Source organism: Balaenoptera musculus, chromosome 3, assembly GCF_009873245.2.
Source record: "Balaenoptera musculus isolate JJ_BM4_2016_0621 chromosome 3, mBalMus1.pri.v3, whole genome shotgun sequence".
Classification (NCBI taxonomy): Eukaryota; Metazoa; Chordata; class Mammalia; order Artiodactyla; family Balaenopteridae; genus Balaenoptera; species Balaenoptera musculus.
Window position 1 is genome coordinate 27575823 of NC_045787.1, and position 12865 is coordinate 27588687.

General features: G+C 37.9%; 2 protein-coding genes across 4 annotated transcripts in view; one reads left to right on the forward strand and one right to left on the reverse strand.

Moving 5' to 3' along the window:
* TTC23L (tetratricopeptide repeat domain 23 like) overlaps positions 1-1792 on the forward strand; it is a 57955-nt gene extending 56163 nt beyond the window's left edge. The window contains exon 13 of the mRNA XM_036846076.1: positions 1719-1792. Coding sequence (XP_036701971.1) covers positions 1719-1770 — 52 coding nt within the window. The 3' untranslated portion in view covers positions 1771-1792. The remainder of the gene's footprint in view (positions 1-1718) is intronic.
* Positions 1793-1888: 96 nt separating this feature from the next.
* On the reverse strand, positions 1889-12862 carry RAD1 (RAD1 checkpoint DNA exonuclease). 3 transcript variants are annotated; one of them, XM_036846536.1, is made up of 7 exons: positions 12707-12861; positions 11979-12244; positions 10983-11091; positions 9358-9616; positions 7351-7449; positions 6967-7021; positions 1889-3099 (listed from the first exon to the last, which is right to left on the reverse strand). In XM_036846536.1, exons 2-7 carry the CDS (start codon positions 12171-12173, stop codon positions 3088-3090), a joined length of 729 nt encoding a protein of 242 aa, XP_036702431.1. In that variant the 5' UTR covers positions 12174-12244; positions 12707-12861; the 3' UTR covers positions 1889-3087. The 3 variants fall into 3 exon arrangements, with proteins under 3 accessions (XP_036702431.1, XP_036702430.1, XP_036702429.1); XM_036846534.1 differs by lacking the exon at positions 1889-3099 and having other exon boundaries at positions 3114-7021; XM_036846535.1 differs by lacking the exons at positions 1889-3099; positions 7351-7449 and having other exon boundaries at positions 3113-7021; positions 12707-12862.
* Between the last annotated feature and the right edge of the window lie 3 nt (positions 12863-12865).

Here is a 12865-nt window from a genome sequence, read left to right on the forward strand (position 1 = left end):
TAAAAAGCCACTGTATTTATTTATTTACCTGAATTCTTTTTAATTAAAATGGTCAGTGATTTAAATTTTGGCAAATAAAACCTTATTTAGAGCCATAGAGAAAATATCTTAGGTCTGGTTTTATTTAAAGCAAAAGGTATGTAGAGCACTGTTTGAACTGAGGGTACAAGAATACTTGTGGAGTTTGGTAAAGGATTTGGGCCCCACTTTAGGACATAAGTTCTTTCTGAACAATGACTACCTCACCAATGAACTATTTTATCTGATCATAGAAACATGACTTCAACACATCCCTATGAACTAATTTTTCTTTATGATTCATGGTGGTTAAGAGCTCTAGCTCTGGAGACAGACAAGCCTGCTCAAATCCCAGAACCACCACTTTCTGGCTGTGTGTAATCCTGGTTTTCTCATCCATAGGATGGGGATGAGAATAGTACCTATCTCTTGGTGACGCTGCAAAAATGAGATAATGTATGTAAAGTGGTTATCATGTAATAAATAAGTTCTTTTCATATTAACTGAAACCTGGGCTTTGACTTCATTACCTTCTAGCTACACCATTGGCAATGAAGGAAAATGAGATAGGGGCTACTAACTGTGAAAAGCTACCACTACGCTGGTGTGGAAAACATTTTGCTGGTTAATCTCTCAAAAGTGAGCTAGCGCTTAGCCCCTGGAAACATAATATCATAGAGGAGGCAGTCCGATATAATTACTTATATGCAAAGACGATGATGATATGGAAGTCAGTGTTCTTTCAGTAACCAAAGATTTCAGGCAAGGGGAATTGTGCCACCTTGTGGTGGGAGAGCACTAGGCCCAAGGCTGATTTCTAGTTGCTGTGCCTAGCAGAGATCCCTCTCTGATCTTTGCTGACCCTTGATTTTATGAGACCTCTGGGCAATTGACTTAATTGGTGCCTATTTCTTCTTCAAATTTGGAATCACAGTATCTCTTGGTTTACTGACAAGGAAGTTAAAGTGCCAGATAGCTTTCTGTATTTTATATGGTCCAGTAGTAGAGAATGAATCAGTCTTCAGTGTGACGACTTGCATGTAAAAAAACCTCAAGTTGCTCATAAAATTTTGTAGCTCATATTTCTATGGAACAAAATTTTTTTTTTTTTTTTCGAACAGGGGCTATGCAAACCACACTTGTTGCAGGCTTGTGGTCTAAATAGGAGGTAACTGAAGAACACTTAATAGAAACCGGGTTTCTGGATCAGTCTTTTGGACCAGATTATTTCTAACTCTTGCCCAACTTCTCCAGTATTAAGAAAACGGAGTATGGAAATCTTAATGGCTGGAAATGGGGATGAAAGATCCTCTTTTTAGCATTTAAGCGCCTCTGGGCTGTAAATCTCTGTGCTCAGGAGAAGAAATCGCCTGAAAATCATGAACACTATAAAAGGCCCTACATTACATAAAAACTTTCAGCTGTGATTAAAAGCAATCCATGTATCCTAGATATCCTTGACCTGCCATCTGAATCAAGCAAAAGGTTCCCTGTTCTTTAGGGAGAAGACCCAAGACTCTAGTACCATTTCGGAGGCCTATGAGCAGAGTCAGCATTTTAGGGGGATGGTCACATGGTGAAATAGTTGCCTCAGACTGAGGTCAGCCTTCTAGGTCAATAAGGCAGTGATTGGTGCTAGCAGGAGGGAGAGAAGGCAAGAACCAAGAAAAATGCACAAATGGTTTTCTCCTTTGCTCTAGGTCTTCCGTAAACAGTAAAGAGAAAACCTCTACACAAGCTAGCCAACAATAAAGCCAACCTTAATAACAAAAATTCTGGACCACAGAATATATTTACCAACACTGACAGCAGTGGCAAATCAAAAGCAGAACAAAGGACTCTGGAAAAAAAAAAAGGTCCACTTAGCAGCATTACAGGTAAAGTACCCAAGAACCATTAGAAACCAGGATCCTGTCACTTGGGAGAAGAAATCTTTAGACACATGCTTTAAGTTAGTTTTTCATGTTACTAGGACTCATATTATCTTCCATTTCCCTTTTTCTAACTACTTTCATTCTTTTCAGTTCTTTTCAAGAAAATCCTGCAATACCTAAGTATTATAGTTTATTTGCAAACATTTAAATATACTATTTGTAAGAATTTTTAGCCATAACCTGTTTGAGGTCATTAAAACCGCTTTGTGAGGAAATGTTTGATCTTCTGAAACACTGGCCTGATCTGGTTTACTGAAGTCAGGAAGGCCATTTTGATTCTTATAAATGAAAAAACCAGGGGTACGAAAAATTGATTTGTTCAAGGTCAATCTGGTGATTATAAAGCAGACTCTCTGAATCACAGATGATTACTCTTTCCATCCCACTACGCTGCCCCCACCAAACTGGATTAAAAAGGCTCGTTTTAGGAAAGGAATGCTCACCAAGGTTGTTAAAAAAAATCCTGAGCCCCTGAACAAGTGTATGTCTAGGAAACAGGCAATCTCGAATCATATTCCTTTGTGTACCCAGGGACAAAGGAGAAATCAGATTCAAGTTTATATTATAAAAAGCTTTTATTTTTCCCTTTTCATCGCTCCTCAGTTACCTGAGCTGATTTAATAGAGCTCAAACACATGTGTATTTGGGGATCCGAATTTGTCTCTGACAACATCTCTGTCACTCACTCAGTGCTTCCAGAGCCACATCTTGGTTCTTCATTTAAGAAAGTATTTTTTCATTTCAGCCATTTGTCCAGTGTGTAAATCCTAATAATCAGCCAGTACCCAAGGCATCAGCAGTGAGCAGTGTTCTGCTGCGGCAGGAGTACACATACACCAGTTAGTTAATCCAGTGGCTCGTCCTCGGACTGCCAGGCTTCCTCCTTCCTGGCTGCAGCCGCTCTCCCTCAGCTGATTCCCAGAATGCTTTAAGCTTGGCACTCAGGACTGAGGTCTCAGGTTGCGGCCCTGGCTGAAGGCACCTATATTCCATTGACCTTCTCTGCAGTGCCTATGAACTGGTCACCCAGTCGGTCACTGCAGATTTTAGCCCTGTCTGGAGATGGGACTGCTGCTCTTCTTGCCCAGAATGCTCTGAATTGACTAAGGCAGCCTCAGAAGAGTTGCTTCCATTTTCACATATCCAGCTGAAAATGGATTTTCAACATTAACTGTGATAAAAACGAAGTATCAGAAAGAAGTGGCCATTCAGACTCCATTTTTGGGTGGCACTAAATTAAAATTTTACTATTTTGTGAGACTCCAAAATCTTAACATCTCCAAACTGACAAACCTATATACAGAAAACAAGAGCACAAAGTATAGCACTGTAAAATAAAATGTTATGGTGTAACCCTCTTGTTTCATTTGAAATTATTTTTAATATTTCCAGTTTTTCTTTATTGACAGTATAAAATTGCTAACTGTCCACTCTCTGAGATTTTGACTTTAAAATGTTTTATGAAATGGTAGTAATAATGAATGTTAGTTATAGTTTTAATATCCTCATATCTGACAAAATAGAAAGTTGTCACCTATTTTGGTTCCAAAAGTTTTAAAATTTTACTATTTTGTGAAATCCCTAAGTTTTAAGAAACTACATTGGAAATGTTCAGCACAACACAACTTACTACGAAGTTTCACTCGTGGCAGACTGTAGATGAGAACTAAACTACTTTCTAAACTCATTCAGTGGGAAGCAGCAATCTGGATAACAGTCCAATCAAACACCTGATGTTTCTAGCTGACCTAGTCAATAAGGTCATATACAACTTTTACATTCTTTTAAATTAGCTACTGGCCACTGAAATTTGAGGTAGATAAGAAGGTAGTTAAAAAAAAAATCAAGCCCAGATCAACTGTCCCACATACAAATTTTAATAAACGTTCATTAGCAAGCATGCAAAGAGTTTATGCAACCTGTTTCATAAGCTCAGTGAAGCCTTACTTCTCTGTTTCGGCAGTTTACCCACCACTTTCCATGAAAGGTCCACTTAAGGCAAACCTGACAATATTCCAGAGGAGGGATTGTCCTAATCCATTCAGCAACAAGCAACCGGCAATCTTTGGACAAAATGGCAGGAAGTAAGACCATTTAGGAGGGTCAAGCCTTATACACCAGGCCTAAGGGTACAGGCTACAGGCCTCACTAGATTCTTGTATCCTTTCCATGCAAGGATGGGGAACTACTCTGAAATAATTTAGTTCACATATCCTGAATACCTCTAGTTTTACCAATGAGAGCCACTACTATTAGCTATTATACTGATCAATGAGCTATTAATTTCCAAAAGAAAACCTACTTCAAACATTTTCTCTGCTAATTACCAAAACTTCTGGCCGTGACTAAGATATGGATGCCAGAAACACCTGTAACAGCCGCCTGTGGCATTTCTGATTAGAGCACGAGCTGTCCACTGCTGGAGTGAGAAATCCACGGTAGAGCTGCCAACTGCCTGCCGCAGGGGTGCACGTAACCTGACACATGTATAAAAACACTACTAGTACATACTTGGGAAAAGAGAAAATACTATACAATTTCCCTCATTTCTCAGGACCCAACAGCTTTTGTTTCACGTGGGGACAAGGGCCAGCAGTGTGAAGACAGGAAGGGGAGCAGGGAGTCTACACTGTTCTGAAAACCCCTCACTCTAAGCTATAGGGAACGCCAAATGCTGCCCTTTCAGCAACTGTAACTAATTCTTAGCAGGACTACTCGATAGCACCACAGAAATCCTGTGGCTTCTTGTAAAAATGATTATGTTACAAGACTTATTTTTATTAGAACAATAGAATTTAACAAATCATTTTATTTTTATTGTTTTGAATCATTCATTCTAGGTGGAAACACATCATCATCAAGTAGGGAATAAACGAATTAAAAAACGGAAAAAATATTACCTACCTATTCCTGGTAAGCACAATTTTACTGGAAAGAATATGAGATAAACTTCAAAAAGGCAAAGATAATCTTAAAAATAAGATCATAGTCTTCTATACGTGACACATGAACTGAATTTGTAGACACCAAAGCATCCTGCTCTGCCTGAGGAACTGCTCCCCCTAGTGGTCTTTCATAGGAACTTGAACAAAGTTAAACTAGACAAATAGAGCACGCATAAAAAGAAAATTCTTTATTAAGTCACACCTTGATGTCAGGGTGATTTAGAAAGAATTAAATTCATTAGTTTCTGAATTCTAAATAACTCAAGATACGTGCGGCTAAAATAATAGTCTTAAATGTGCAAAAAAGTCTTATTAAGTCGATACATGTTTTAAATTCTTTATAGGTTCAACTTGAAAAAAAATACATTAGGTCAAAATAAATTCAAACCTAAATAATGGAATTAAATAGTGACTAATAATCTGAAAGTGGAGGTTCTTTCACCTAACAAATATTATTGCATCCTAGGTTCTAGACATGCCAATGAAGAAAAAAACAACCGCCCTATTTTAAATTTAAAGGAAAACTGTAGTCCTTGAAATGTTCACTGATTCAGTATTTTCATAATTATGTTTTAGACTTGTTTTGATCTTGTGTTTATCCAGACAAAAAAATATTTGGACATTTAGTAGATTTAATCATTTCCTTCTCAAACATATACTATACTTTACAAAACTCCAACTTCTTTTGTACCAGCTGGGCACCCTGAGATTGCCTGGAAGATTTATTAGTTATCAGGTACTCACCCTGGACTAGACACCCAGAATTGCACAAATTGTACACGTGCCTGGGAGCAGTGCCTACATAATGTTCTGGAGGAGCTTTTCCCTGAAGTGCTTTGCTGAAATACTCTCCGAAGGCCAAAAGTGCCTGGCCACTGAGAGACACTGAGCTGCTGTCGCATGGTGCAGAAACTTCATTTTAGTTATATACTTTTTCTAATAGAAAACAAGTTAGATAATTTAGTGTTATATTCTCTTAACCTACATAGCACAAAAATTATTTCATTGAAAACTACCTAAGAAAGTATAAAATCACTTAATACATGGTTTTGTACACCTTGGTTTGACTGAGAAACTCTTATAGGCAAATAGAAGGTATCTAATAAGTACTTACTACACTAAACAGTTTTCAGAACAAGATGAAAATCTGTAACTCTGAAGACTGTTTTATAGCCTGTTCACAGATGTCTTCAAAATGTACACTTGAAAAATAAATCATAATAATTTATTCAGACTTAATTAATTAAGACTTAATTAATCTGAATAATTTATTCAGACTTGTTTGACGAAGCCTAAACTTCAGAACATTTGTGAAGAAATCACAGTTAAAAGCAGTCACTTCAATGCAATTAAAGACTATTTTTTAAAAAGTATCCTTTAAAACAGTGGTTCTCAAACTTGAGCACTTATCAGAATCTCCTGGGGGGAAGCTTTTTAAACTGCAGATTGCTGGCCCACCCCCAGAGTTACTGAGAAGTTTCCAGGTGATCTAGGCACAACACTCTGAGAACCACTGCTTTAAGACAGATTCTCCAGAATTCCAACTAGGGAGGGATGCCCGTATGCCATTGCTTTTTCTAACAGTAAATAAATAAAAGAACATTTCAGATATGGCTTCATCAAACTTTAAAGTTTTAGACTCTTGGAATGTCCTGCTTAAGTAGAATAAAACATAAAACTTACTCATCTTGGCTCATAACGATTCCCATGAGTTCAAAAGACAGAACCACAGGCTAGTCCAGTACTGGATAATCTGACTACATGAAAACATTACTTATAAAATATACAGCAACTATTAGGGGGCAGGAACTTAGCTCCTATCTCTTCCATGCTTCTTCCCCTTAGAAAATCCAATAAGAAATCACAAAGAGTGCTGCACTCAGAATGAGAACATGACCAATCATGAATGTGTACATAAATAGCACAGTGGCTTGCCATACTTAAGACTAAGATTCAGGAACTTCTTCATCAGGACAGCAGTAATATTCTACAAAACATATTTGTCCATCTTCATTTCTAATCATATACTGTAATGAGAGGAATCCTCGGTTATCTGTTCGAATAGATACCTTACAAGATAGGACTAATGCCTTTGTAGAGGGTTTCAGTAAAGAAATCTTGTATCTGTAGAAAAATAAATAAAAAGCTGTTATTTAGACACACTTAAAGCAGTGCTCATAATTCCAAGTAAAGGACAAAAATTAGCCAAGAACTACCAAGTAGCAAATATAAGAATAAAATCAAATACTTGTCCAATTTGCTAGTATTTTCTCTTCATTTTAAAAATTTCATCCACTATTGCAATCCAAAATCCCCAACTCAGCAACCTGTTTATTTTTCTTAATGCTATACTTTTATCTATACATTGAAAGTTTTAAAAAATTTATTTCATAGAAATGTGGTATTTAACCTCAACTTCATCACCAATGGCAACCTCTATATTAAGAACTGACCTGTTGACCTGGGTCTGATTACAGTGAAATGATTCCATCAAATCAGAATCTTTGGGATAGTCAAGGTGGGAGCTTCCTGCATTCCCAAAAGTAGATAACCTATAGTAGAAAATGAGCAACTCATTTATTCATTGGTCCAACAATAAGCCACATTAGGATCCAAATAAGAAAACACTTCCTTAAGAAGCTCATTCTGGTGAGTGAAACAGGTATGTAAACACCTGTTGACAAGACACTATAACAATTACATAATAAAGATTCCTGTAGGATGCTGTGGGAGTACAGGAGAGCTAGCAACTAATAAATGGCTTTGAAAAAAGCCAGTCACAAAAGGAATCCATAGGGATTTGCCTCAATTTCATTACCTGAATTCTACTCTGATATTGTCCTTTCCTCCTCCTGAAATCAGAACCATATAACAGGAGAGAGCTGAGGAGTGACAGAAGACCCTGATCTTCATCAACTGCAAGCCTGGGGTCCTGTTCCCTGTCTCTACTGCCCCACCAAGCAATTAGGGCTTTTCTGTATCCCAGACTGTTCTTCAGGCTGTTTTATGGTTTTCTTTGCTTGGTAATATCAGCAGTTTGTAGACAATTTATGAATGTTTATATGTTTACTTAACCTGCATGAACTTACTGATCATTTGCTTTGGGGTTAACGTATGGATGAGACTATATGAGCACAGTGATAAAGACCTAGGTGCTGGCTCTCCCCAGGATCCGTCTTTTCTCTCTTCTAACATCACCTCTTTCTCTCAGCTATGTTGTCCATGCCCAGCCATGCTGATGGCTCCCAGATCTAAATTTCCAGTCTAGACTGATCTCCTGAGCTCTAGCTCTGTATATCCAACTACTCCCTAGTGTCACAGGCTCCTCAAGTTTAACGTAGCCAAAAAAAAATATTTCAACTTCCAGTTCCCCACCATCAAATAACTTCCTATACGGGAGATGAAAGAGATCATGATCCATCTAGTTACTCATGCTGAGAGATCATTTAGATGGGGAGCCTCTGGAATACTCTGTTTAAGTGCCTGGAATTTTAATTCATATCACTGCTTAAGAAGGGTTCCACTGATTTCCATTTTGATTAATATTTTAACCAATCTTGAGCCAAATTTTTAACTGCCTAACCTATGAGAAAGGCCTGCAGTTCTTCTAAAGTAGATACAAAAAGAACAATTACACCTCTCATACTGTATGTATTTAACTCCTTTACTCTTTAATATTCTGAAATATTTCAAAAGAGAAGACATTTAAATTCTCTCTCTAAATTGATTCTGATCGTGAAAAGAGTTTTGCCATTTCATAATTTGTTGGGTCAAAACATGAGAAGCAGCTTGATAGTTTCTGACACTGTATTCCTGATGAAAATTGCCCTCTCTTAGGAAGCTCACCTTGACCATTCCTGCCTAAGTGCTGGTTCCCTAAGTATTTATGTATATTATTTTGGAACTTAACGGAATGTAATTTTGTTCCCTCTGAGCTGTTTCACATATATCCTTGTCACCTTGATTTTAAGCTGTTCATTCCTGTAGTGCTTAATAAGGCAAATATGTACACAGTAGGTGATCAATAGATACTTAGTGAATGAACCATGTATAGAAAACACCTATTTCCTTTTGCATCCTGTACTAACTTGAAAGGAAAGAAAATGAGATACCGTATACTACAAACACCTTTTCCAAAAGTTTAAGCCCAATTTTCCTCACGATGCAACCTATCTACAACAGTAAGTAGTACAACAATGAAAAGACCACTAGGTTATGAACTAGGAGACTGGGCTACTCTTCTAGAAACCAACACTACCTATGAAGCTTTAAATAGTGAGTTAATCTTCCCGGGTCTTCCTCGTGTCCTGACCTAAAAAAGTATGAAGTAAGAGTAAAAGCTCTCTAAAGTTCTGAAAATTCTAGTAACCTGGATAATAAAAATTCTGCATCCTAAGCAAATGTGTAAGTAGGGAGATGGAGTAAACTACATTAACTATAACTGTACTGCTTTCAAGTACCTGAAATAAGGTTTATCTGGAGACATGGTGATCTGTAGGACCTCACTTGTCATATCCAATTCGGAAAATGCTTCACGGAGTCCCTCTGACTGCAGAATAATTTTATTAATGACATTGGTGCTGCAGAAATCAAAATCCAGAGTCTCCTCGGGCTCCTGAGTGTTGATTTTACAGACTGTCACCACTCCTCCTTCTTCCAGAAATAGCATCAAAGGGTAACCGTAACCTTGGTAACACATCCTAAGTGCAGTTAAAGTCCCTGCAATGGAAGCAAATCATACTCAGGGCTCAGCTTATAGCTCTGGGTTCAGCTTCTCCTCACATGATGCCTAAAACTCCTCAAGAATATTTTATCCTGTCCATTTCTAGCATATATGTATGTATATCCTTATAAGAAGGGATCACATCTTCCCTGATGATAGCTGTCTGTAGACAATTACAAAAATAACTGTAAAAAATTGGGAACAAAATGTAATGTAACTCTTTGAAATCGTTTTCCAGGTTGCCAAAAAACACCTCAGAAATAGTTGATTATATATATACAACTTCAGGATGGAGAATCTACATGGTCCAATACTGGCATGTAATAACTGTTGTGGACTAGGCTATGCTATTCGTGAAGGTTCAATTTGTGCAACGATGGATTGCTTTGATATATTGTCTTACTATAACATCAGTGTATTCACTGTGATAAGGACCCTTCCAACCTTTTCTATTGGGAGATAGTCTTTACATTTCCTCAAATTTTAAGGTCTAATTGGGAGAAAAAGGATGGTTACTGGTGGTTAGGGTTTTACCTCTGCAAACCACTAGAGAGGAGGAGGAATATGACAGGACACTCTAGTTCCTCTTCCTTACTGGGTGGAGAACCACAGTGAGGAATGGGGGAAGGCAGATGCTTTTATGGAAAACCAGCTGGGGAACACTGCATTAGAAAATATAATTTTAACCAATTCCAATAATAATGGAATTGTCATTACAAAATTAAAATATATTTTCTAGAAGACCATAACTGAATTTTCCCTAGCAAATATCCAGATTCCTTTCCTATGAAATAAAAAATCATTCTTCTAGGGATTGCTTGTTGTTTTATATCTAGAGCAACCAAATTCACTATTCCTAAAAATATATAAATATTTTAAAGGAAAGCATTTAAGAAAATAAACATAATTTATAAACAGGGATTAAAGAAAAAAAGCAAACAAATTTCGAACACAGTAAACTGGGAGTCAGGACAATTGGTATCTATTTTTTCTGCCACTAACTGTAATTCTAGACAAGTTAGAAAAAAGAAGCAATTAAAACATATTTCTCAATGTTAAAGATATTTAAGACATGTTCAAAGTCTTCTTTTGATTAGTTCAAATTTAAAATCCTAAAAGCTTCATAAATTAAAACAAAGATGAATGTAAATACTTTTGCAAATATGAAAAGAACCATAAGCACACTTTCTATTAATACTGTGAAAAATCAGAATCCATGATTGTGGCAAATGAAAAATGAATTGGCAATTAATTTTCTAAACAAATGTTTATATTACTTATATTCTAATAACTTTGCCTGTATTTTTCTGACCATTCTGTATAATGCTTTTATGTTGTTATAATGATAATAAAATAGTTCACCTGGCATAGGGTTTGATCCAAAAATAGATAAACAGTCTAAAAGGACAGTTAAATTAATTCGAAAAGTAACAGACTCTTCTTGAACTCGAAACTCTTGAAATATTCCAGCCTATGAAAAAATGTAAATGTGAAAATGTATATACATTAAAGAATGAAAACTCAGATAAGGTTCTAGATTTCACTTTATATGTTTTTAAAATAACAATATTGTGCTAACCCCATGAAAATAATTTCTGATTATCAATCAGAACATCTTAAACTTTTTCAATTGTGATCCATTAGAATACTGCTACTCAACAGTTGAAGGTGTAACTGATTTCAGTCCCGTGCGAAACTTTATGAAAGGTCCTTCATCTAGCCTCTTGGAGCTAAACTATCCTCCACATGACCCTCCCTTCTCTCCGTTTTGTGCCCATCATTTCGGCGAAGGTCATTTGGAAAACAGCCAAACAGACACCGCATGAGTCATACCGGTTTTCAATTTCTTTTGAGGACAGGAACCATGTCTTATTTATCCCTCTGTACCTGAGGTCACACTGTGCACTGAGGTGTTCTAAAAAAAATGCTGAATTAAATCTGAAATCCTATCTGAACCATACAAATATTACTTTGTAAGAACAAATAGATTATAACCAATACAAGGAAAAAAATTAATAATAGGAAGGTAGTGCAAAAGAGCACATACTATGGAAACAAGTGTTCTGGGTTCTCATCCCAACTATGCCACTTGCCAGCTGCAGGACTGTTGGCAACATATAAAACACTCAGAAAAGTGCTCGCCTATAGTTTAGCTTAATATATTTTAGACATTATTATTATTAACCATTATCTCTGTAAAACACGATGGGGAAAGAATTTGTTACCAGAAGAGAAAAATAATTCAAATAATGATATTTTGTTCTCTAACTTAAATGATGTCTATTAAGACCCTTGGAATTCATTGAGCTGGGTGAAGAATATCATATGTCACAGGCTTAAAAGTGCCTACTTCCATACCTGAATAAAAGCATTTGCTTGCACACACTTTGCGTTTTCCACTGTAACCTTGATTCCATTTTTAGTAGCGAAACACGTGGCATGTTCTCGGAAATGAATGGCCTTCAAGATAGTGGAGAGATTCCTGACGTTGTCAAGGTTGGCCACTAAGCTGTAATCATTCTCATCTGGGATCTGCTGGGTTAGGAGGGGCATGGTCCACGGCGCATTCGGCTCCGAGGGATGCTCCAGGGGCCAACACCCGCTCCCGCGGGGTCACGAAACACCTGATGAGATGCGACAGATAAAACTCCGCGTCAGTGCTGACGAGGCCCCTGATTTCAACCGGCGTTGAGCCGAGTGCAAGAGGCCTAGACGTTGAACTCGGCGGAGCAGGGATTGAACCCCACCTCTGCCACTTAACTGTCTCTAATTTGGGGGGAAATTACTGTCTGTAAGCTACGGTTTCGTCGTCTTTACTAAGGAGACAGTAACACACGAAAAGTTACGAAGGATAAAAATAGGCCAACTAACACGGTCATTCGGGGCCAGCTTCAACCAAACTGGGGCTACGTATCCCCCGGGTCGGTTTTGAGGTGTCCGCGCCTCCAACCTTACTCCTAACAGAACAGGCGATAGAGGGGCGGGCTTGAGTCCTCGGAAGGTCCTCGAAGAGTCCTAAACAGCGCGGCTCACCAGCCCACGGCACCCGCTTACTAGTCTCGGGATCCCGAGCACCCAAACGTTACCTTTGCGCCGGGCCAGGACGCAGCTCCCGGAAAACTGGGGAAGAAGTGGCGCAACTCCCGCCACTCTTTTCAGATGGGCCGGCCAGCTCGGCCACCGTCACCACAGAGATAGACGAGGCCTAGAGAGCCGAGCGAGCCGTACCACAGAGACGGGAAAGA

Coding starts and splice junctions, on each gene's coding strand:
- RAD1 (XM_036846534.1), bottom strand. CDS start 12,173: ATGCCCCTCCTAACCCAGCAGATCCCAGATGAGAATGATTACAGCTTA. Junction 11,092..11,978: donor AAGCAAATGCTTTTATTCAG/GTATGGAAGTAG, acceptor ATTTTTTCATAG/GCTGGAATATTTCAAGAGTT. Junction 7,450..9,357: donor CCAGATAAACCTTATTTCAG/GTACTTGAAAGC, acceptor TTTCTACTATAG/GTTATCTACTTTTGGGAATG.